General features: G+C 55.5%; 10 protein-coding genes across 10 annotated transcripts; 4 read left to right on the plus strand and 6 right to left on the minus strand.

Annotated features, from left to right (window-relative positions):
* The first annotated feature begins 17 nt into the window (after nucleotides 1-17).
* BKA78DRAFT_313772 (thiamine diphosphate-binding protein) lies at nucleotides 18-1068 on the plus strand. Its single transcript, XM_066888414.1, has 3 exons — nucleotides 18-330; nucleotides 471-881; nucleotides 931-1068. Exons 1-3 carry the CDS (start codon nucleotides 89-91, stop codon nucleotides 1004-1006), a joined length of 729 nt encoding a protein of 242 aa, XP_066744131.1. The 5' UTR covers nucleotides 18-88; the 3' UTR covers nucleotides 1007-1068.
* Nucleotides 1069-2555: 1487 nt separating this feature from the next.
* On the minus strand, nucleotides 2556-4078 carry BKA78DRAFT_295410 (uncharacterized protein; the record flags this gene model as incomplete). Its single annotated transcript, XM_066886482.1, has 5 exons — nucleotides 2556-2616; nucleotides 2763-3188; nucleotides 3262-3443; nucleotides 3584-3898; nucleotides 4046-4078. The coding sequence occupies 5 exons, from the start codon at nucleotides 4076-4078 to the stop codon at nucleotides 2556-2558; spliced, it is 1017 nt and encodes a 338-aa protein (XP_066744132.1).
* A 1004-nt stretch (nucleotides 4079-5082) lies between these two features.
* On the minus strand, nucleotides 5083-6926 carry BKA78DRAFT_343514 (uncharacterized protein; the record flags this gene model as incomplete). The annotated part of the gene is made up of 5 exons (XM_066890428.1): nucleotides 6750-6926; nucleotides 6525-6690; nucleotides 6063-6466; nucleotides 5789-6010; nucleotides 5083-5758 (listed from the first exon to the last, which is right to left on the minus strand). Exons 1-5 carry the CDS (start codon nucleotides 6815-6817, stop codon nucleotides 5083-5085), a joined length of 1536 nt encoding a protein of 511 aa, XP_066744133.1. The 5' UTR covers nucleotides 6818-6926.
* An 885-nt stretch (nucleotides 6927-7811) lies between these two features.
* BKA78DRAFT_250685 (HSF-type DNA-binding-domain-containing protein) lies at nucleotides 7812-9724 on the plus strand (the record flags this gene model as incomplete). Its single annotated transcript, XM_066884595.1, has 6 exons — nucleotides 7812-8080; nucleotides 8129-8227; nucleotides 8280-8347; nucleotides 8395-8741; nucleotides 8788-8857; nucleotides 8907-9724. 6 exons carry the CDS (start codon nucleotides 7812-7814, stop codon nucleotides 9722-9724), a joined length of 1671 nt encoding a protein of 556 aa, XP_066744134.1.
* A 2071-nt stretch (nucleotides 9725-11795) lies between these two features.
* On the plus strand, nucleotides 11796-12410 carry BKA78DRAFT_131628 (uncharacterized protein). Its single transcript, XM_066882602.1, has one exon. The coding sequence runs from the start codon at nucleotides 11886-11888 to the stop codon at nucleotides 12261-12263; it is 378 nt and encodes a 125-aa protein (XP_066744135.1). The 5' UTR covers nucleotides 11796-11885; the 3' UTR covers nucleotides 12264-12410.
* A 147-nt stretch (nucleotides 12411-12557) lies between these two features.
* BKA78DRAFT_352649 (uncharacterized protein) lies at nucleotides 12558-13584 on the minus strand (the record flags this gene model as incomplete). Its single annotated transcript, XM_066891390.1, has 2 exons — nucleotides 12558-13389; nucleotides 13442-13584. The coding sequence occupies 2 exons, from the start codon at nucleotides 13582-13584 to the stop codon at nucleotides 12558-12560; spliced, it is 975 nt and encodes a 324-aa protein (XP_066744136.1).
* Nucleotides 13585-14939: 1355 nt separating this feature from the next.
* On the minus strand, nucleotides 14940-16272 carry BKA78DRAFT_352650 (uncharacterized protein; the record flags this gene model as incomplete). Its single annotated transcript, XM_066891391.1, has 3 exons — nucleotides 14940-15762; nucleotides 15813-16125; nucleotides 16200-16272. 3 exons carry the CDS (start codon nucleotides 16270-16272, stop codon nucleotides 14940-14942), a joined length of 1209 nt encoding a protein of 402 aa, XP_066744137.1.
* A 601-nt stretch (nucleotides 16273-16873) lies between these two features.
* Nucleotides 16874-17822, minus strand: BKA78DRAFT_131660 (uncharacterized protein). Its single transcript, XM_066882603.1, has 2 exons — nucleotides 17003-17822; nucleotides 16874-16934 (listed from the first exon to the last, which is right to left on the minus strand). The coding sequence occupies exons 1-2, from the start codon at nucleotides 17469-17471 to the stop codon at nucleotides 16909-16911; spliced, it is 495 nt and encodes a 164-aa protein (XP_066744138.1). The 5' UTR covers nucleotides 17472-17822; the 3' UTR covers nucleotides 16874-16908.
* A 351-nt stretch (nucleotides 17823-18173) lies between these two features.
* BKA78DRAFT_352652 (uncharacterized protein) lies at nucleotides 18174-20712 on the minus strand (the record flags this gene model as incomplete). Its single annotated transcript, XM_066891392.1, has 2 exons — nucleotides 18174-18462; nucleotides 18533-20712. 2 exons carry the CDS (start codon nucleotides 20710-20712, stop codon nucleotides 18174-18176), a joined length of 2469 nt encoding a protein of 822 aa, XP_066744139.1.
* A 347-nt stretch (nucleotides 20713-21059) lies between these two features.
* Nucleotides 21060-22923, plus strand: BKA78DRAFT_352653 (uncharacterized protein; the record flags this gene model as incomplete). Its single annotated transcript, XM_066891393.1, has 3 exons — nucleotides 21060-21862; nucleotides 21912-22750; nucleotides 22805-22923. 3 exons carry the CDS (start codon nucleotides 21060-21062, stop codon nucleotides 22921-22923), a joined length of 1761 nt encoding a protein of 586 aa, XP_066744140.1.
* Between the last annotated feature and the right edge of the window lie 18 nt (nucleotides 22924-22941).

Below are 22941 nucleotides of genomic sequence, written 5' to 3' on the forward strand. Positions count from 1 at the left end.
GGCTCACCACCACCCTCAGCTCAACTTCTCCGTCACCTCTCTACCTCAATTCCTCTCTCCTCTCCCCTCCTACTCGAAAGAGCCAGCCATGTCCGCCGCCAGACTATTCCGCCCGGCCTCCCGCCTCATGGCGGCGTCGCGCCCGATTGCTGCTCGCTCCGCCTTTGCCCGCCCCACGGCCTCGATACCAGCTTTCCGTAGCTATGCGACCCCCAGTGGATCCAAGGAGATGACGGTCCGTGAGGCTCTCAATGAGGCCATGGTCGAGGAGATGGAGAAGAACGAGAAGGTCTTCGTTCTGGGAGAGGAGGTTGCGCAGTACAACGGAGCGTGAGTGGAACCTCCGTGCTTATGGGGCGAGGCTCAGCTTTGGCGCATGTTTGTTGCGACTTGCATCGACATGGCACGAGTTGAATTGACCCAAGCCGAGCCTTTGATGAGCTTTGCTAATACAATCCGGTTGTCAATAGCTACAAGGTCACCAAGGGACTGCTCGACCGCTTCGGCGAGAAGAGGGTCATCGACTCCCCCATCACCGAGTCCGGTTTCTGCGGTCTTACCGTCGGAGCTGCTCTGGCTGGTCTTGTCCCCGTTTGCGAGTTCATGACCTTCAACTTTGCCATGCAGGCCATTGACCAGATCATCAACTCGGCCGCTAAGACCCACTACATGTCCGGTGGTATCCAGCCCTGCAACATCACTTTCCGTGGTCCCAACGGTTTCGCCGCCGGTGTCGCCGCCCAACACTCGCAAGACTACTCCGCCTGGTACGGCAGCATTCCCGGTCTCAAGGTCGTTGCGCCTTACAGCGCAGAGGACGCCAAGGGACTGCTGAAGGCTGCCATTCGTGACCCCAACCCGGTTTGCGTTTTGGAGAACGAGTAGGAAACAATCTATCACAAAGTTCAGAGCGGGACTGATTTGGGACAGGCTTCTCTACGGTCTTCCTTTCCAGATGAGCCCCGAGGCTCAGAGCGACGACTTTGTCATTCCTGTAGGTATTTAACTGCTGTGGACGTGGCGCAGGACCTAACAGATTCTTTAGTTCGGAAAGGCCAAGATTGAGCGCCCCGGCAAGGACCTCACCATCGTCACCCTCTCCCGCTGCGTCGGCCAGTCTCTCGTTGCTGCTGAGCAGCTCAAGAGCAAGTACGGCGTCGAGGCCGAGGTCATCAACCTGCGCTCCATCAAGCCCCTCGACGTCGAGGCCATCGTCAAGTCGGTCAAGAAGACCGGCCACCTGATGTCTGTCGAGTCCGGTTTCCCCTCGTTCGGTGTTGGCTCCGAGATCCTCGCCCTGACCTGCGAGTACGCCTTCGACTACCTGCAGGCGCCTCCTGTCCGTGTCACTGGCGCCGAGGTCCCCACCCCCTACGCGCAGAAGCTCGAGGAGTTGGCCTTCCCCCAGGAGCAGCTGATTGCCGACTACGCGGCCAAGCTGCTGCGCGTGTAGAAAGAGAAAGTTGAATAACAAAAAGGCGATTCAATTTGGCTAATAGATGACCGTCAAGAGACAAGCGGCGCAAAGAGATCCAGCCCCAGCACTTTTCTTCTTCCTCCTTTTACTCGTATTCCCCCACTACATCAAATGTCTGCATATCCTCGACTACCACGAAATCATAGACGGTTCTCCTGATTTTCTAAACCTTGCTCTCCCAATGGCAAACTTCCTCGTCTTGACAAACCACAAGACTCTTGACTGGCGCACGGGCGAAAATCTGATGTTTCTTGCCCGGATATACCTCGTCATGATCTTCTCTCCTCCTCGCGCTCCCGCTGTACTTAGGATACCTAGACTGTCCATCTATGTTGGCCCTGCCTTTCATGTGCGCATATCGTGAATCAATCGGTGTTGTAGTTGCTTCCACTCCGTGCTTTTGGCCATAAAATCGTCCTCTAGCGACAACAACCGCCTAACAAAGAGGAGCTTTTTCTGCTGGCTTTACTCATCGATCAATGTGCGAATATATCTGCCTACAAATTCCCGTCAAGACTCTTGATCAAGCCACGCTACCTGGGCCTGGTGAGCTTCAAAGCCACAGCAGAGAAAGATGGCATGTTGAAACCATCATTAGCGCATTGGAACAATAGCCAGTACACGACCAAATTTCACACGGTCCAATTGAATGCCTTTGGCACTATACAGGCAGTGACTAGCACCCACTTATCTGTCAAGTGTCCGCTTTCCATGTTTCTGTCTGTGACCTTTCTCATCAAGACCTATACTCTTCTTCTATACCTCCATATCCCTTAGTCACTGACCATCTTTCTTCCGAACATGGACCTACAGTCTTCCTAGCAGGCCTTGGCAGGCCTAAACTGCGTAGCTCTGCATTCATATTGCCAACATGACGTAAAAGCAGCTCGCCACCCAATATCGCAAGTCGTGTTTCGTGGTCTGGTCGCCTCGTCCTCGCGCACGCACCTTCTAGTAGAGACTAATCAATTGATCGCGCTTGCGTCTTGCATGCCAATCATCCGTAAACGCCGGGGAAGAGAAAAAAAAGGAGGGAACTGAGAAGCTTCAAAAGCAGGTTATTTGGTGACGCTGCGCCTCAAGCGCCGTTCTTGGTCTTGTCTTGCTCGGCGGCGAGACGGTCGTGCTCGTCAATGTCGCTGTGAGTATGGTTAGTTTTCCAAGTTCATCGGCTGCGCGCTTGGCTGCCCAGCCTACGCATGTGCAAACCCCTTTTCCCGGAGAGAGCATGGGAGCGTGCCACACGAAAGCTTCAAGGGGAAAACAGAGAGGGGGATAGACTCACGTCGCCTCCCACGGGTAGCACAACCAAACATCGCCGACCGTCTCGGCCGCAATGTACTTGCCGCCCTCCATCAGATCCTTGGGCAGGGTGCCGCGCTTGGCCTTGTCTTTGTTGTGCAGGACAAAGATGGAGAAGGTGGTGCGCTCGCCGGTGCGGCCGAGCTTCTGCGTGGCCGTCTCGACGTCCTTTTCCAGCTCGCGCACGGCGTACTCGAGCGTCGTGCGCGTGTCGTCGACCTCGTCGACAATGAGCACGTTCTTGCCAATCAGGTTGGCCATCTCGAGCGACGACAGGTCCAGCCATTGTGTGCGCGTCACCTTGGTGCCGGGCGCCTCGATGTCGCCGTCGGTCCCGAGCGACTCGTACAGCGAGAGCCCGATGGCTTGGATGGGGATGTTGGGGTTGCCGGGCTTCTTGAGGAACGACCTGGAGAGCGAGGCTGAGGTCAGCTTTTTTCCGATTTTCTCTTGTCGATTGGTCTTGATGTTGTTGTACGTACCGCAGGATGCGCGCGGGGACGTAGCCACCGCCGCCAATGGCAATCATGAGGTTCGGCTTGAACTCATTGAGGATCTGCTCTGCCGACTTTTGGCAGAGCTTGTGAACCTGTTTGCGGAGACGCCCGCCACGGTCAGTTTCGAGATTCCCATCTTCCCATTTTACGACGACTCCAGGCTCCAACTATGAGGTGGGGGACGGCGGGAACGAGAAGCGAGCGAGTGAGGCTGGTGAACGACGGCGGACGGCGGACGGCGGCCAGCGGAGCTCCGTGGGAGGTAGCAGATGCAACCAGCAACCAGGCTCTTGGTCGATCTGCCTACCCGCCTGCCTGCTGTTGGTGCTGGCTGGTGCCTCGGACGGCGTCGAATTGCGCAATCAACCGTTTCGTGAAACGCGGCGCCATCGTCTCGAAGCCGCCGCCGCCGCCGCTGCTGGAGCTGGAGCTGGAGCTGGAGCTGGAGCTGCCCTGCCCTGCCCTGCCCTGTCCTCCTCTGCCCACATGTCGTCCATTTCTGGCGTCGCTTCGCATCCCATCCACCCATCCATCCCGGCCGGCGTAGCTGCCTCCGCTCCTCGGTCGATCCTATTTGGCTCGACGATCGTGGGGGGCATGCGCCTACGGCGATGAGCCGCAGCTGCCATTGAACTACCGTGACAGCAGTCGAAAGGAACACAGGCTAGCACTCGCCCGTGTGCTGAAGCGCGGCCGGATTGCCACGGCCATGGATGGTGGGACGGGGAAAAGAGACGGGAAGCAGTAAAGAAAGCGAGCTCGAACTGACCTGGTTGTAAGTGACGTAGACCTTCTCGACCATTGTGAAGGATAAGGCGGGGGGGTCGACGCGAAGCAAGAGTGTAGGATCTGGGATAACGCGTTGCGAGTGAGGGGTGTGAAGTCCGGGTGGAAATTCAAACTTCTCAATTTTTCTGCTCTCACAAACTCCGAAACTTTTTTTTTCTCTGCCCTGCGCCCTGTTGCAGGTCCAAGAACGAATCCTAGGCCGTAGCTAGCACTGGCGGCGCGCGTGGACGGGGGCACGGTCACAGATCTTCTACGGCCCTTCGGAGCTGCCCGACACCCTCCCTCCCTCCGCTCTCTCACTTCATGCGGATGCCTCAGGCATTGAAACAAACTCCTGCAATCACCAATCCAGTCTCCTTCATTGTAACCATTGCAAGCTGCATCTTCCATTTCCGTCTTTGCTGCCCTTGCCCCTTGCCCATCGAGGAAAGCTATTCCTTCCCCTTGCCCTGGCCATCACTAGCCATCGGTTTCGGCTGCCTTCCCATTGGCCGTCCATCCATGTTCTCCGCCTACCCGGTTTTGCATTGCAATCCAAAACATCGGATCGCGCGCTCCCCAGCTTCCGGAAACATCTAGTCCACCACCAGCGTCTGCTTCTGTTTGCTCTCCCCGTCATTTGCTTCTCTCATTGTGTTGGTGCGATTGCCGGGCTTCGTGTTTCGGTGCATGTGGTATAGGCAGCTAGAATCTAGACTGCATCGAGGGGATCCGTACTAGTTGACATGTGAGCAAGGTACATCTCGCCAAGCGCACCTTCGACTATTCCTTGTGTGAGCTCAAACACTTGGCTCTGCTTGACGAACACGTCACAAGCGCCATGTCTGACCGAGACGTCTGTCAGCAGCTACGAGAAACATTTACTTGGCCAGCAGCGGAACTCTCGCCCAGCGACTGCATCGGAGAACAACATACGTTTGTAAATCATTGCCTTCCAGAGAGACGGCCGTGCAAAACGAAGAAATTCTACCGCGATATTCTTTGCCTTGGGCACATGGTGAAAACCCCAATGTAGTGCTATGGGTGCTGGACGGGTGAGCGTTCTTGAGAGAGAATGTCGGATGGAAGTTGGATGTGCTTGTCGAAGCAGAAAACATCGCAGAAGTCTTCGGCAAAACAAACCAGGAAAGACTCGTTGCCAACCAGGGCTATGGCTCCACCGAATTCGCTTGAACTTGACTCGAGGAGCTGATGGCTTCCGCAAATCTCGCAATGTGGCGGCTGTGGAGGAAATAATTCTAGGTCTTTGTCCCACGGGAGAGTGAAAGCCATGCCTTTCCACTTGAATATCGTAGAGACGAAGCTCTTCCAAGAGTTTCTACAAGTCACCTGGCGTGTGAAGCAACCTTGATGGTTGTTGAAATAGAGGAGAGTCGCTTGTCTCCCATCCACGTCAGAGTCGACACATCCCTCAAACACGTATTCTCGATTGGTGTAGTCGATTGCTCGTGGGACTTTGAGAAATGCCGTTCCAGAGTTTTTGTTGTCAAGTCGGGACGCGCTGTCGTTGTGCAGTCGCTGACCACCATATGAGTAGCTGGTGCAGAACAAACCATTGTGATCACCATTCGACTCTGCTACGGCGTCCATGAAAAAGAGTGTGACCATGTCCCGGTCTTTGTTCAACAGCACTGCAGTCAATTCCAATCTGCCACTCAGGTCAGCGAATAACGACTGTTGCATGGTGAGGACACTAGGTGTCCGATTCAGATATCCGACCTACCCTTCAGAGCCATCAGAAGGCGCTGGTGCACTTGCAAGGAAATGGCGGGTCTTGTGTTCTTGAGTGAAATGCAGGTACACATCGGCCTCCAGGCGAGGATACTGGTAGTAAGCAACAGCCACGATATGGCCCTGCGCGGTGATGGCCATTGTCTTTGAACTGCCAGCACGTAGGAGACGGAAGTGTGTCCTCTCGCGACTTTGAAGGTCATAGACGTAGCATCTTGTTCGTGTTAGTGGTTCCGTTCCCCGAAACATGTACGCAAGCAAATTACCCGCTGAGAGTATAGAAGGCAACGACGTTTGCCGAAAGGCTAAGTAGCAGAATGTTCTCTCGGGCTTCGCCAGCAATCGTAGTTCTTTCTCCAGTGCGGAGGTTGCAGAGCCGGATTAACCGCTCAACTGGGTCAAGCCAGCAAATGGTGTCTTCTACACAGTCCACGTTGAAGTCGTCCCAATTTAACACAAGAGGCGGATGGTTGTATCGCCGAAAACTAAAGGCTCTGTTCTGCTGGAACCGCCAAGCATGTTCGGCCTTGAGAAGCTGGGTGGCGTAGACGTCCTGGACTGCTCCTTGAATCTCACCCTGCAGCTTTGGATCGGCATCAGAATACCACTGGGCAAGAGACGATGAGATCACGTGCGACGAGGACAGGACGTCTCGCCAACGACGGCTGACCTGAAGCAGCAGCTTAGTACATGACAGGGCCTCGGCAGCATTAGCTTGATTGCGATACCGTCTGATACAGGAACGGGGCGTTTGGCGGGAGATGAGAAAGAATTAGGGCGACAAGTTCGATGGGCAGGCTGCCGATAATGTCTTTGGCGAACGAGTGAAGTTGCAGCTTGTCTTGTAGATGTCGCCACTCGTAGGAGGAAAGGTTGCCGAGAATGGCATCGAGGCTGGCAGGGTTGTGATTAGTCGGGAAGGACAGCATTCAGAGGACAGATGGGCAACGTACGCATCGCGACGGGCATGCGGGCCAGGGAGCTGGTCGAAGAGGGTGGCCAGGTGCGCCATGCCGGGCATGCGGTCAGTGAAGAAGTGGGACGGACGGCCGTTGGAATGTTTTGGCTCACGTCGAGCGAGCGTGTCCAGTCCTCGGTTCGGTTGACATGGTGCAGCAAGCAGCGAGAGCAAGCACACTTTCACCCACCCATCAAGCTCCCGTCCGCCGCCGCAACCTTCAGCACCACTACCTTACCTTTGCTTGCCTTACCTTGTCGCTCCGCACCGCCGTCCACTCCAGTCGCTCTTCAACCTCCGCTTCTTCATCCATCTCCTCCACCAAGTGCACTGACGGCCATGCTCCCCTGACCGCGCCGCAACACCGCGCTTCTCCGACTTGCCCTGGCCTGCCCGTGGAGCTCTGTCCGTCCCCCGCAGAATCCAGCGACCCTCATCCCCTGCCCGCCAGTCCCTCCCGCGCCCCACGACCTCTCTCCTGTCGCCCTCTCTGAGCTTCTCCTTCTGCTTTCAGTCGCCTCGAGCTGCGCCTTGTCCTGATTTCTCTGCTCGCCGATTTTTTCTCCTCGTCCACCTGCGTCGCGCAACCGAGCTCTTCGCACCTCTTTCCTCAGGGCCACCGTCCGATCCTGATCGATGCTTCTGGATTACAGCTACCAGGGACCGTTTGTAGGATGACTTGAGCCTGAGCGAACCGGGGCATATATTCTTAGGAAGAGACGGACTGCTGGGCACATGAGCAGATGATATACGGGAAAGAATAGCAACATTCGAGAGCTCTGCGCGCGTTGCTTGCGCAGAATTTATACTCGATCGTCGTTGGTCGGCGCAAACAGCGAGAGCGAATCATCACTCGTCGGAACCGCAAATCCTACAAAAACACTACACGATGGCTGCTAGTACCGAGTCAATAAGGCGCAGCCCCCTCTCCGCCGAGGCCATGGGTCCAGGTATGCAAAAGACCATACCGATCCTTCCGTCCTCGTCGGCATCCTCGTCGTTGACACCTCCGGCACCTGCAGGGGACCCGATGGATGTAACTCCCACCAACTCATCCATGGGGCCTCCGCAACAATCTCAGAACAGCCCTGCAACCCAGCGGAATGGCACGATCCAGGCGTCGGGGGCGAACCAGTCGTCTGGCGCCGAGTCGGAAAACACCAGCAATGGGAACACCAAATCGAGCACCAACGCCAGCAATTCGCAGGCCGCAGCCAACGGGACCAGTGGGAGCGGTAATACCAATAGCAACGCGGGAATCGGTGCGGCAGCTGCTGCGCAGCAGCCAAAAGTTGTACAGACCGCCTTTATTCACAAACTCTACAAGTACGCTCGGGCCCAGCCCTGCGGTTGATGATGCTAATGCAAGCGCAGCATGCTGGAAGACCAATCTATTCAGCACTTGATCTCGTGGTCAAGTTCCAACGAAAGCTTTGTCATGTCACCGTCTACCGAATTCTCAAAAGTCCTCTCGTAAGCATCTGATTGGACGCGGAGCGAGGACTAGCATCTCACCAAGTTACAGATCTTATTTTAAGCATACAAATATCTCGTCCTTTGTGCGACAGCTCAACATGTACGGCTTTCACAAAGGTATGTCAACCATTTCCACGCGTGTTTGCTGTGCTGACGTTGCACAGTGAGCGATGTATTCCACACGGGTTCTCCAGACTCGCCGCTGTGGGAGTTCAAACACGGCAACGGCAACTTTAAACGGGGAGATCTCGTTGGTCTGAGGGAAATAAAACGGAGAGCGTCAAGGCATGCGCTTATACACCGTGACTCCTTCTCCACGGGCTCGAAATCATCAGCTCCCCAAGCTGGCGCTCCCGTCGAACCCATGCCCGACCCAGTGGAAAGCCGACTTGGCATGTTAGAGCACAGCCTATACGACATGCACAGCCGAATGGCGCGGACGGAGGATGGCTACGCATACGTCAATCAAAAGTGCCACTTGCTTACAGAAAGTCTCCTGCGTTGCCACCAGGTTTGCTCCCCTTGAAATTTCTCTTGATGCATGCTAATTATCATAGTGGAATTATGAGCTGTCAAACACACTCAAAGCAATGATACCCGAACCAGATCACCCGATTCACCGAGAAGGTAAGAGGCTATTGAGGCGTCGCTTCATGATTGACGCTGACCATTGTAGTAACCAACATGCAACTTGACATGAATCGACAATCGGAGATACTTCGTTCCATGGAAGAGCAACAGCAGGAGTCCATACATTCGGCTCGGCCCCCATTCTTTTCAAATCTTCAGAATGACAGTATGGCTCCCGCTTCCCCTCGGCAACTGCCACAGAGCGACCAACGCCGTCCATCGCTTGCAGACAACGGACGGCCTCCTTCATATAGAGGACCTGTTTCATCCCACCTCCTCGGAGTTGTGTCACCACGCCGATACGGGTCCATGGCCCAAGGAACCTACTCTCCTTCATCCCTTCGTCCACCAGGCCAAGCACCACCGCCACCACCGCCTCAAATACAACTTCCATTGGGTGGCCGCAACTCACCGCCTGCCAACCTCTCGAGACGCCACACATCAGCCGATATCCGCCTCCATGGCTGGCAAGCGCCACCCCCACCAACGCACCACTCGCCCTACGCCTCGGGTCATAGCTCGACCCAGTGGCCGTCGTCACCACACCGGGTACCCCTCGGCGGGGACCAACAGATTCGAGATGCGCTCGCACAGTACGAGATCCCCCGCGGTCCTCGCCAACATCCCGGTTCACGCAATGCGACTCCTCCGCCAAACGAGCCCGGTTCCACTCTCAATCCAGACGCTGGTTGGACGTTACCAGGGGCGAGATATCCGTTCCGTGGACTGGACACGTCAGGTCCGCCCACGCGCCGCTCTAGCATGGCGTCGAACGTACACTCGTTGCTGAACCCGGCGGAAACGGCGGAACGTGCAGACGAGGATGAACCGCAAGGCGATTTGAAGAGGAAAAGACTGCAATAACATGATGCCACGACAAGCGTCCTCGGGAGTTTGTAGGTTCTTTTTCGGCGCCCTTAGAGATCTTTTCTTTCCGTCTTCATTCTCGACGCATCTTCCACGTCGCGCCTGGTCAGCGACTTTCAGCGCACCTGGACACTCCCCACCACGTTGGCTTGGGTGGATGAATTTGGATTCTGCCAATTCTTACAGCAGGACGAGCCAAATCACGCTCATGTCATGTCATCAAAAAAGTCGGCACTTTGTCTCAACTGTTGTCTCTCTTTCGTCTTTTACATAGCGCTCCTCTCCCTATACCTACGCAATGACTACAGGCGCACACATTGATATGAATCAAATGTGCCGTCTTCACACCAAAACGTCGGCATCATGGCATGAAACGGCTACACTTAGTTATGACACACAACGTCCAGGCAGACGCTCAATGGCAACGGGAGTTTTTGGTTCATATTCTGTCTTTCTCTCGCTTTGGGTTTCATGTGGGTGAATGGTCAATGGAAACTCGCACTTCCCTGTCGGGCTTGTCTTCTCATACGTTGATCTTTTGGATCTCAAGGATGCTGTTGTCTGGTCCCTTTGAGTCATCACGTCACTGACGATTGTGTTGGATCTGTTGCTTCTTAGCCTACGGCGGCAAGCGCTGCAATGGCGGCGATGGTGAATTCTATTTGGTATCTCAATCACAACATGCCGAAATGCTGCAGTAGGCGTGCTCTCTGCTGATCAAAGAGACGGCTGACGCATCTCGTCGTCTACACGCGCCATGTCCGTAGGGTGGCAAGGTGATAGATTGTGTGTCGGCGTGCCTTGCTCCTTTGAAGCCCCACTGTCTTCAATCTACTGTCGAATATGGAGTTTAGGTGATTGCATCGGATGCCATCTATCCGACTTGCGCCTTGGCTGCCACTGGTGGAGCGCGTTGGTGTTGAGAAGGGAGAGATGCAGTCCGCTCACCCCCATCCCGCAACCACACCCCTCTACTCCCCTCCCCTCCCCTCACTCCATCCACCCTTCCCCGATCTTTTACTCCGTCCCCCCTCGTCCATCCCCTCTTCTTCGTCTTCTTCCGCCCCCCCCCCCGCACCCAACCCTCCCAGCCTCATCTTAAACATAAACCCTTCCATCCACTCTCTCCTCCACGTACGACCATAGCACGCAGAGAATTCGGAACCCCGTCCGTTCTTCCATAGACAAGCTGCGTTGCGGGCGATTAGTAGTTGCGTGGGTGACCAGCAGCGAATCCCGCCTGTTGTACGTTTTAACATTTTTGATCTTTTTTGCGGGGCCGGTGGTGCACGGACGTGGTGGTGGTGTGGGTGGACACTGGACACTGGACAGTGGTAAGGGGTGCATGGTGAGGTTTTGTCTGGTGTTTGCTTTTGTTCGATGCGAGTGGATTGGTGGAGAGGCTTGTGGCTTCTGGTTGCGTTGTTGGTTTATTTGACTTAGGGGAATTGGGTTTGTTGGACTAGTGATGATGATGAGCTAACTTGGCTGTAGTTGTAGCTTGGAGGTTGAGAGGTGGTAGTTAGCAACACAGGAACACAGCGAAAATGAAGCTTTGCCTGGTACCTTGGTCGCAGCGGGACTATGGCAAGGGCAAAATCATATACGTCCACCTAGATCTGCGCGGTGGGACGGCCCACCATCTTCTATGATCAATCTGGACTACTTCCTTACCCCTGCCAGCCAGTCACACATCACTCACTTGACACTTCAGCATCCACCACGCAACCGCCACCACAAGCAAGACAATCACAAAATGGAAGCAGCAGAGATGTGTTGGGCAGACAGACAGCCTCTCAATTACACGCCGGCGCCCACTTCCTCGCTCGCGAGTGGGTTCGCTGCGGCGAATTTACATATCTCGAATTTTTTTTTTTTTTTTGGTTCGGTTCTCTCAGGTCTTGTAGATTCACGCACCAAAACGCATCCTCAACACCCACGCGACTTCAAAGACGTGCGGCATCCCAAGTCTAGCTAGGGATGCGCGCAAAAGCGGCGGTCCATGCAAACGTGCTTCCTCCTCTCGCAACCGCTTACTACCGACCTACCACCTACCACCGACCCAACGCGTTGTCCGACGCGCGGGACAGGAGAAGCGGAGAAGAAGAGGACATAGAGAGAAGAGGAGAAGGTACTAAGGCCGACCAACGCAAAAGTGATGAGACTTTTTTTTCAGGGGGCTTTTTCGCTTTTCTTTTCGTTCGTCCCCGGTTCTTTCCAGTCTTCTCGCCCACGCACGACGCCGCATCGGGGGCGGGCCGGATTGGGTTTCCAGCCAACGTGGCGGGAGATTAGATGGGGGAGGGGATGGATAGGAGACGGGGAAGGAAACGACGGAGTAAAGCAGGCGGGAAAGATCTCTCGACGACAAAGGAAAAGGAGGGGAGAGGGGGGAGCAATCGGACGTTCGATCGGAAGAGCGGAGACACACCGCACCCAAAAACATCAAGTGAGTGATGCCAATGTCAACCCAAACTCCAGAGGTCCGTCCATTCCATTCCATTCCTTGCGGGGGAGCAGACGAATCGATCGATAATGAGAGAGGCGCGCGCGGCACAGAGAGAGAGCGAGAGTGGCGGCTTGCTTTGGTTGCTCGACCCCTGAGGTCGACTGCCCCAGCCGGTGGGAAGACGATTCAGGGGGAGGGAGAAAAACGATGGACGGACAATTTGATGCGCAAGGCCGCTTCCGGTGATTGATTGATTAGTGATGTTGACATTCTCGATGCACGCTCTCTTTCGTGCTTGTTGTCAATTTGGTTCGCGCGCGCAGGTGCAATCTCTTCTTCCAGTTCTCTTCAACACTCGACGCACACACATCTGGCAAACCGTCAGAAGAAACCACGGGGAGGCGTCGACGACGCCGCCGCCCTGGCCGGCTCGGGCATGGCCTGAAGCTCGGCCAGGTCGTCCATGTGGTTGCACAGTGCGACGAAGAGGTCGAAAAACATCTTGCCGCCGGCCTCCATCTCGGCCTGCATGGTGCCGCTGCGCTTAAAGGTGCGCCGGCTGCGGATGATGAGGGCGAGGTAGTGGGCGCGCAGGCGGCTGTCGCTGTCGGGCGTGTTGGCGTACGCATAACGAGCCGAACGCAAGATGACGCCCGCCTCGATGCCGCCCTGCAGCCCTTGTTTCTTGAGGGCGAGGCGCTTGAGCTCGGCGAGCCCGTACCGCTCGGCGCTGCAGTAGATGCACGTGTCGCGCAGCACGATGTCGCCGATGCCCGTGTGGTAAATTGTCGCCTCGCTGCTGCCAATCATGGGCGTGTAGTTGACGGCTGTCTGTTGTTGCTGGCCGCCGGAGCCGAAGCTGCGGCTACTGCTGCCCTTCTTTTTGGGGTTGTTGTTCGGGTCCGGAGAGAGCTTGGACAGGGTGCCCTCGAGATGAAAGACGGCGGCGCGCTTCTTGTCAGTGGTGGACGACTGCAAGAGGCGCGGGTAATAGTCGCCCTTGTACAGGTACTCGAGGACGCAGCTCAGGATCTCCGGCTCTTCGTCTGGCAGGTAGATGCGGCGAGGGGCCCCAGGGGACGAGAAGAACTGGTCGCGCATGGCCGCCGCGAAGAACGGCGACTGGCTCAGTACGTCTTCGTGGGCTGCGAACAGCCGCTGGTCCTTGCCCACCACCAACGTGATGATGGCGCTGGTGAGCTTGGGGGATCCACTGCAAGACATGTCAGAAGACTCGCGACCATCTGGGTGATCTATCTACTCACCTCGCCTGAGAGGCCGGGCTGTCCATGTGCCCGCCGAGCACCTTCTGCCTCGCCGTGCTAGTATCCTCTTTGAACGACCGCTTCGGCTGCTTGGTCACTCTATTCGCGCGCTCCTTTGTCGCGGCAAACGAGCGTTTGAACATGATGGCGCAATGAGCTCCCGAAGACGGAAATCGTGGTAGCGATTGACTTGCAGAGGATTTACGAAACGAGCAAGCAACGAACGACGAAGACGGAAAGAGGTGGATTTGAGGAGAGGGGAGTAAAACGAGTGTAGAAAGTTAATTGACGCTTCTCATTGGCGTTTTTCTCTTGGGACGATCGAGCTCCGGAAGAGCCTCAGGCCGAAAAGACCATGTACTGCTGGCGACGCTCTCGCGGGGAGAGAAATCAAACAAGCAGCGAGGGATCCTTTCCGACACCGAGCAACTCTCTGCGACGAATCGAGAAAACGGGGAGGTTTTCCGATTCAACGCGGGCGTTTTGGCTGGCTCGGGGGACGGCGCAATGGGACGACGGACGGGAAAGCGTGTCGACGACCAGTCCACAAGGCCGGCTGCGGGGGCATGGGGCCTCTTTATGTTGTTGTTGTTAGTCCAGCATGGCTGCAGTTGCGCCCCGCCCCGTACATGTACAACCTTGCAATTGGTCGCGCGTGCAGGACGAGGCTGCAAGGTCTTTCGTGGCTCCCTCCCCGTGGCTTATCTCTCTTCTGTCAGGAACAGGGATAGCTGCTGAGGGAACAACCCTCCACGGCCGAAAATATTCATTATTTGCTGCTGTTGCTGCTCACCCTCTGGCCATTGCCTTCGCCCAAAAAATCCAAAAAACACGATGCCAATATCGCGACTCGGACACAAGCCAATCAAGGCCTTGGCTGCCACATCTTCGACGTCGCACCCATTTCCTAATCGGGAACCAAGGTGCAGTCAAGACGGCGGTCATGCGACAGCGCGACACCGTGTCTGCGCGTCCGACGCGTTTGACTCTGCGCACCCGACGTATCACAAGAGCCGTCTGACTGGTGTTTCTGGTGTTTGGCTTGTGATGATGGACAGACATGGCCACTCGCAGGCAACCACCCACTTTCATGTCGTCAGCTCCATTTGGTCCAAGATGTGGCCCGAGCTGGCCGTCGGCATCGGACGATGGATACGATAGCCACCCGACGACGCCTCAACCTTCAAGTGACTCACCCAAAACCACATTCTGCCCATGACGGCGCACAAATCCCATCCAGAATCTCCATTGTCGATTGTCGATTGAATTGACAACTATCCTAGGAACCCCGACCCTATGCCGACCGAAGCAAGAAAAGAAAATTCACCTTCATTCATCCGACCCGTCGTCCACTTCAACCCGACTCATCCATCGTCGTAGAAATACATTTTTTCGGACGCGTCGTCTCCGAAGGGTCCATGCGCTTTCCATCACACTTTGTCGTGAAATCATACGCCGTAGCTCGTGTATGCTGACCGCGAAGCTAGTCTGCCGTCGTTTACAACTCCTCCTTGACGTAGTCCGTGGCCTTTTGGGCCGCCTCCTCAGCACGGTGCTTGGCCTGCGAAGCCTTTTCGTTTGCAGCGTCGCCAGCCTTGGTTGCCTCCTTGCCAGCCGCCGAGTACGCGCTCGATGCTGACGCCTTTGCCTCGTCCGTCTTGTCCGCGATTTCAGAACCGGCCAAACCGAGCTTCTCCTTGACCCACTCGACATAGTACCCAGCCGAGCCAGCCAGGTGCTCCTTCTTCAGAGCAGCGTCATCAGTCGCCTTGGCGTACTGGTTGCCAGCCCTGGACGTGGCGGCACCATAGGCGCTGGAAGCAGAGTACGACAGGTTGTCACCGGTGAGCTTGGCGCGATGCTTGCGAGCGAGGGCAATCAGCTCATTGCGCCTGGAGCCCTGAGGAACCTTGACACCGTTCTTGTCGAGCCACTCCTTGATCTGGCTGTCAGACCAAGCGTCAAGCAAAGCGTCCGTAAGACTGTGCTGAGCGGCAGAGGCAGAGGCGGCGGCAGAAGCCTGCGCAGCCTTGATGCTCTCGGTGGCCAGGCGCGAGTTGCGGCGGACCGCAGCAATGAGCTTGTCACGGGTGCTGGGCTGGGGAGCAGGGTAGCCGCGCTCGTCGAGCCAGGCCTTGAGATCAGACTCTGACCAAGATTCGTACAGCCAGTCGCCGGGGTAGGAAGCAGTCTCTCCGATCTTCTTCGCAACAGTCTCGTAGTTTTCGCGAGCAGTCTTCAAGAGCGTATCGCGAGTGCGCGGCTGGGGTGCAGGAATTCCATTGCGGTCAAGGAAGGCCTTGAGTTGGGAGTCGGTCCAGCTGCCACAGTTTAGCATGTGAGTAGCGTCGTTGATGCAACTCTGACGTACCTGTCGAAAATCCAGTCGCGAACCTTGGAGTAGGCATCGGTGGCCTGATCCTCAGTCTCGCCCCAGTACGACTTGACCGTCTCAACGAGGGAGTCCCTCGAGTCGGCGGCGCCCTGCTTCAAGTCGTAGCCCTTTTGGCCCAGGTACGACTGCAGGCGGGCCGTGTCCCATTCATTGTAGGGCTGGACGATCTTGGAGTTCCAGTTGTCCTTGACCAGGTTCTCCAGGTCCTTGCGATCAGCAGGGGTAGGGTAAGGGATGTTGTGATCCGAGAGCCAACGCTCGAGCTCGGTCTCGTGCCATTTGTTGTATGCTAGATTGACACAAGGGCGCGTCAGCAGAGGCGTCTGATGAAAGGGGCGGGGTAGAGCAGACGCAATGACGTACCGGCCTTGCCAAACCAACCACCAGCACTGGCGACGGCGTGTTCGGCGGCCAGGGCCACCACGAGGGTGGACATGAAAGAGAACCTCATGATTTTTGGGATTTCAGGGTGTTTTTGGATGGAGGAAAGGTGATGAGGTTTGGAGGAGGAGAGAGATGGTAGAAGGAGGAGAAGGAGAGGTGGTTTTAATCGAATGAATGACGAAGGTGATGGTTTGTGGAAGGAGCTTGGGTCGTTCTGACGCAATAACTGGGTAGCTTGCATGCATCGCGGGGTACAGGGGCCACCCAGGGATCCAAGCTTCACCTTGGTCTTGCTTGATGCAGCCTTTTTTCGCCTTTTCCCATTGTCCAACTGCACTTTCCCATCCTCTCCGCTGACATCACCACCCGCCTTCTCGCCGCCTCACTCCAGCCGCTCCGCATTCCTCAGTACCACGGAAGTGAATACAAGCCAATACCATGCGGGCACTAGCCATGCAACCAAGAAACATGCAGCTCAAGGTAGGTATCATGATTCCAACTAACACTATCAAAACACGAAACAAGTTTAAGCCTCTCCATCAACCCACTGTCATTCCAAGTGCCTTGCACAAGTACCTGACCTTATTCATGCACCGATTCTGTCAAAAGCGACCGTAATCCGCTTCATTCACAATCCCTCTCAATCTGCTTTCAATTTGCCATTTCGCCACGCTCCTCCACACTCCATCTACCCTCCCATGCGTCCACCCTGGCCTGCACGCACAAAACACATTAGCCACCACTCACGAGCCCAACCTTTACACGCCTAGGAGAGCACTCACCCGACCAAAATCCCGGGGGCACCTTATCCTTCTCAGCATCCTCATTGCTGATCCTGGTGTCTGCGCGCTCGGCGCGATTGTCCATCTCGCGGTTGTGCTGCTTGACGTCCTCGCTCTCCTCGGCGGGCGGGTTCTCGTCGAGGATCTTGGGGCGCGCGCCCTTGACGGCGTGCGAGTCTTTGCTGCCTCCACTGCTGCTGGTCGACGACGACGACGATGCTGAGGAAGAGCCCTTCTGTCCGACGTCCGGTGCTGCTGCCCCCGGATGCTCCTTCTCGCGCGTGGCGCTGGACGATGGTTGCTCCTTGGCTGCTTTGGGGCTGCTGTCGGTCGAGCCGTAGTCTTGCTGGGCGAGGCGGCGCGGCGTCGAAGAGAGCGTGCGGGTGGCGCGGGGGGCGGCGCGCAGAGCAGCCGGGCGGAGCGTTGCTGCAGCGCGGAGACTGGAGGACGAGGGACGGAGGATGGTCATGTTGGTGGTGTTCTTCGTTGTTGAGGTGTTGCTGTTTGGAAAGGTGTGGCAAAGATGGATTGGCAGTGAAGTGGTTGTCGTGAAAGAAATCAATTCGCGAATAGGTTGAAGGTTAGTCAAAAGGTAGGTGCTGTCAGGTATGTAGGTTCTGATATGGCTCTGGATCAGGGAGAATGATGAGATTAACCACAAGCAGTTCGGGCCTTGTTAGCAGAGCGAATGATAAGGGCCCACGCCGTAAGCAGGAGTTTGCCCCCTCCTCAGCTCCCCGTGGGGGGACGATCTGACCCAAAGGGACAACTTGACCACTGAAGCTACTGCCGGGGCAGCAAGCACGCGCCGTGACGTCACCGCCTACAAAGGATGCGATGCGTCGTTTGCCCGTTTGGCGCGCTGCTGCATTTCACGTGGTCGCCGCGGGGAATGAATGCAAGGGACTTTGCCTCATTGGTTTGTTTTGCCCAACGTTCTCTCGTTTTGGAAACGCTACCCCGAGTTTGATCGTCGTGCTTGATATGTAGGGAGGCGTCAATGGTGAAGCCTTGCCGAATAACTCCTAGCAATGCCTGTTCGCTTCCACACCGCTGGACATCGCAAATGACATGTAGTACCCCTCGCCCCCAAAACGCCCAGCTTCCAGAAAATACAGAGCAAACAAGCAAGCCATGTACAGAGAAACCCCATGCGTGCCGCGTCCAGTCGTTACAGATCGAATCTTTGGTGCGCAGTGTTGCGTGCCCGGCTGTAGTGGGCCCGTAGATTCTCTTGGAACATGCGCTCTGTGGCTGCCTCGGGGTCGTAGACAAGACGCAGTATTTCGCTGAGCACAGGTTCAATAGTCGAGCCCACCCACAAGGCACCCGGTTTGAGCCACTTGAATGGCGGCACCCACGACGCGACTTCGAGTGTCACATAGGGCACGCGTGGGGCGTTGGGGTTGACGCCGTACCCTTCCATGTATTCGGCGTAGAGTGGTTGGCAGTACTTGTCGCTGTGACACGTTGTCAGCGCACGTCGTTTCGTAGACCACAATATAAAAGAAGAGTGAACACGTAACCTACCATAGAAACGTCTCGGTCCAAAACCACGACCAAAACAGGATGCAAAACAGACCGAACCATGTCAGCCGCGTGTAGCGTCCCCTTCCCTTCTCGTTCCAAAACAGACTCTTGAATGCTCTCCACATGGTGCGGAACGGATGTTGGTAGGCGTAGCACTGGCCCTCGCCGCACGGGCTGTCCTGTCCTCTGACCACCACTGCCGGTGCCACTGCCCCATTCCGTTGGGAATCTTCCGTCGCGACTTCCACCGCCGCCGCCGTCTCGCCTCCCGCTTCGACCCTGTTCTCCAGGTGCCGCATATTGCGGTTGGCATCTCTAATGCTCTTGCGCGTCGCGCGGAGCCGCGCGTTCATGTTTTGCAGCTGCAAGAGTTCCTGCTGCCGTTCACGTTCCGCCGCTGTCTTGGGCTTCCCCGAAGGCACTTGAAACTCGTCCAGCGTATTCTCGTCCATGTCCAGATCGACCGTATTGTCAGCCGACATGATGCCTTGGAGCGAGTCGAGCGTAGAGTCTCCGTATGCCTCTTCTGCGATCTTGGCTCTGCCAATTACTGCAGACAGCGCCGATTTCGGCAATGTTGGATTTTTGATTTGCCAATCCTGCTTCCTAGGGGATGGCGGCGGCGCTTCTCTTATTTCAGCCTTTTTGGGTCGTGCTTCGTTGGTGTGGGCTTCTTCTTTTGAAGTCCTTGTCCTTGACGTTGATCTCGACCGAGAAGGGGTATCCGTATCCTCTTCTTTGATGCCATTTTCGTGATTGGGAACCGCCGCTGGAGTGTCAACCCATGCACCCGACACGACAGGAGTCTTTTCCGACACAGGTTCTGTTCTCTTGTTCGATGTAGAATCTGATGCAGGTGCGGGCTCGTTGGCCCTGGTCGAACCAGAGCGGCGGCGTGGTTTGCCGTTTGCATCTGAATTGGTAGCCCGTGGTACATGTTCATCCGAATCTGGCGGAGGAGTAGGGATGCCCTTGGGATCCATGGCACGAGATTTGCCCTTCCTGTCTTGATTTGGATTTTGGGGTCGTCTTTCAGCCAACGGAGATACCTTTTGCAAATGCGGTTGTCTCCGAACTTGAGCGCTCTCTTCCGCTTCTCGCCCTGGACTAGGACTGTTGCTGGCTGCGCGAGCTAATCGTCGGAGCAAATCATGCGAGTCGTCACGGCGGCTTTTGGGGCGTGTTATCGCTTTCTCTGCTTGGACTGGTTTTTGATTGATGCCAGATCGTTTTTCATCTGGCGGACTCTTGTAGACGGTAACGGGTATCTGTGCCGATGCATGTTCCCGGTTGATGGGATTGGCTGGCGCCTTTGGCCCAGTGGTCCGCTCCTGAGGCAGATTTCTGTCAGACTCTGAACGTTCCTGGAGTGTCAATTTAGGTGGATTAACATTGTCTTTGGATGCGAGACTCTTCCGATTCGGTCTCGTCTCACTGGGAGACTTTTTCCAAATGTGATCAAAATTCGGTGGCTCGACATCAGGTTCTTTAACGCTTTCTATTTCGAGTTGTCGAATGTCGTGTAACCTAGTGTTTCTCGGTATGGCAGGGGTGGATGCCAGGAGGGACCCCGATGTCAAGTCCTCTGTAAGGTCCCAATCTTGAAGAGATGCATTGTATCGCTTTGTCGAAGATGGCGTCTCCTGAATGATGTGGCGCAGAGTGTCTGGACTACCTTCAACCGAAGGAAAATGCAAATTGGTATTCTTGCGGGGCGTCACGTCCAAGGGCCGTTCCCCTCTTCTCGATCGCCCTGTGCCCCTATCATCGCGCAAAGCCACTGGTTCTTCATCCGGCTCCTTGATCCTCTTTAACCAATTTGTGTCAAGCTTTGCCTTTCTGCCCCATTCCCTTGGTGGTTGGGGCGGAGGTTCCAGTGCGCTCCCGCTATTCAGACTGACCGGACTATGATGCGCGTAGGGCTCACGCGCGTAAGACTCAGAATTTCGGGTTTGGTGGTTGTTGCGCTCCAAGTTCTCCAACGTCAAAGCGACGCGCGGGCGGGTCCTTGCCTTGCTAAAAGGTTGTCTGCCTCCGCGTATCGCATCCTTAATGCGCTGTTCATCTCTGGCGGCCTGTACCAGCATTCGCCCAAATTCATCCGTGTCATCTTCGAGAGAAGTCAAGCCCGATATGGATCCTGAGCGCTGGGAAGCGTCGTCGCGTAATCTTTCGTCCATAGATATGTTGCGCGATCAATGTTTACGGCGTGGTCGTTGGAGATAGAGGAAGACGTTCGATCGCGGGTAAGGTACAGAAATGTTTCGCTAATGGTTACGAGGTCGGCGGGCTGGGTTGGCGTATGTACATGCGATCAAGGCTGAAGGGTTGAAAGTCGAGCAGGGTGGTGCTGTGTTTGGGCGCGTTGTTTGATGCGGGACGCAGTCGAGCTTTCCCGCGATCATCAGCAGGGATTCGCGGCTCCGGTCACCAGGCGCGTCGCGGTCCGGCCCACTCTGACTTTCAGACCACAACACGTCAACCTCCCATCAGCTCTTCATTGTAGCTGTCGCCATTGCTAGAAGCCATGGATCCACCGTCGCTGAAACGCCGCAAACCATCGCCGACCAAGACTGGCCCCGAAGCTCCAGTCACGGAAACTGGCGATTTCATTCCGCGCAACCAGCTTCGTCGCACACCACCTCGTCGAGCTTCCTTCCAATCCCCCACCAAGGCGAGCCTTTCGCGCTTCAATCCCGAAATACTCTCCAGGCGAACATCGACAGGGTCAGAGAAGAAGTCAAATCCAAGCGATCCAACTGGTCGAGGACAACGCGCGCTTGCATACGTCCTGGGCAAAACCGAGCAACTCAATCCTGGCGAGGTTACCAGCAACGATCAAGCTCAGGGTGGAGCGACAGAGACGGCAGAGACCACTGACGCGGCCGACACAGAGGTGGAGGCAGAAGATCTCCCTGCCCATCCGGAGGATTCGCAGCCCGATCTGCCTCCCCGCGAAGGCTTGTTCTCGTCGCCTCGAAAGAGCCCGGCGAAACGGAACAAATCACTAGGCCAATATTTGTCGTCTCCATCCAAACAGGCAGCTCTACCAGGCAGCCAGATACAACGAATTTCTAGAGCACCCCTCGAAGCAAAAGGACCAAGTCCAATTGCTGTCGAGGATGACGAAAATCGAATACTGGTTGCAGCATCTGGCAAAGAACAGACATTGAAGCCTGAGAGGCCCTCTGAGCCGGACCCAAAACAACAAGAAAAGGAGGAGTTTCAGGCAAAATTAAAGTCGTTACGCGAGGAGGTAGAATTCATCGAAAGCCAAGTCCAATTAAGCCGCAATGCCCCAAGTGACGGCGAAGACGCTTCTGCTCTCGTGTAAGATGGTAACCTCCGTCGATGTGGGAATTCCACTGATTCGATCCAGATCTTTCATAAACGAACAAGAGCCATGTGTTGCCCCTGCTCGAGCAGAACCTCCGCCATTGGCTGCTATGCTTGCATCCTTCCTCCCATTAGCCAAACGTATGCATCCGCCGAGCCCTCCCACTGACGAACCTGAAAGGCTAATGCCAACACACGAACCCATCGACTTGGAGGATCCCTATCCGTATCTCAGCCTCTTTACTGATTTTCAATTCACATCGTCGGTGTCCATGAGCGACTTGGATCAACAAATCCATGCTGTCACTATGCGTTCTCCCTCATCTCTTCTCAAGTTGAATCTCAACTTGGCTGTGGATATAACCACCAAGCATGTACAACGACTCGAAATCCTCAGACTTTCGAATTGGGCATCGCGTGAGCTGGGTACCTACATCGCCAAGGCGTCGGAAGAGAACGATCTTGGTGCTGTTTGTTCGGCAACTACTTCTTACTGGGACCTTGCTGTCAGAAGAGCCACGTGCTGGGCTAGATGCCACCGGGAGTTCCCACATCTATTGCCTCATTACCAGACCAAAGAAAGGCAAGGCGACGTTTCAAGATCATCGAATCGAAAGACATCTGGTAATCACGAAACTCCGGCAAGTATGAACGCTCAAGACGAGGAGGAAGAAGAGGTATCTGGCATCGTGATGGATGCTGCAGTCAAAGAACAGAATGAGCTGTCCTTTACCAAAGGTGACCTGCTTCCCTTGTTGGATCACAACCATATCCTGCTTCAGAGCAATCAGGTCTTGTTCAAAATCACATGGAAGATACAATTTGACTGGTCAGGAGAGGCTCAATCGGTTGTGAACGCAGAAGCCGTGTTCCCTGAGGCCTGTGAGTTGCGATTTCAATTCGATGGCACTCCATCTCAAAGCTTACTTGCAATAGGGACTGAAGCGGACAATCGTGGATCCTTCAAGAAAATTCCCGAGACATTTGAAAGGCTTCTCGCAACCAGGGGAGCCTTCGGAGCTATCACGATTCTGAAAAGCGTCTTGTTCTCCTAATGGACCATTCCAGAGTAA

The sequence above is a fragment of the Phyllosticta capitalensis genome, assembly GCF_038381095.1.
Source record: "Phyllosticta capitalensis strain CBS 128856 chromosome Unknown BKA78scaffold_5, whole genome shotgun sequence".
Lineage (NCBI taxonomy): Eukaryota > Fungi > Ascomycota > Dothideomycetes > Botryosphaeriales > Phyllostictaceae > Phyllosticta > Phyllosticta capitalensis.

Excerpts from the sequence above, each read along its gene's own strand:
- BKA78DRAFT_313772 (XM_066888414.1), top strand. The coding sequence starts at position 89 with ATGTCCGCCGCCAGACTATTCCGCCCGGCCTCCCGCCTCATGGCGGCG. Across the intron at positions 331-470 it reads GTTGCGCAGTACAACGGAGC|CTACAAGGTCACCAAGGGAC; the intron begins GTGAGTGGAACC and ends GGTTGTCAATAG. Across the intron at positions 882-930 it reads GTTTGCGTTTTGGAGAACGA|GCTTCTCTACGGTCTTCCTT; the intron begins GTAGGAAACAAT and ends GATTTGGGACAG.
- BKA78DRAFT_131628 (XM_066882602.1), top strand. The coding sequence starts at position 11,886 with ATGAGACTTTTTTTTCAGGGGGCTTTTTCGCTTTTCTTTTCGTTCGTC.
- BKA78DRAFT_131660 (XM_066882603.1), bottom strand. The coding sequence starts at position 17,471 with ATGACCATCCTCCGTCCCTCGTCCTCCAGTCTCCGCGCTGCAGCAACG. Across the intron at positions 16,935-17,002 it reads GCCCCCGGGATTTTGGTCGG|GCCAGGGTGGACGCATGGGA; the intron begins GTGAGTGCTCTC and ends TTGTGCGTGCAG.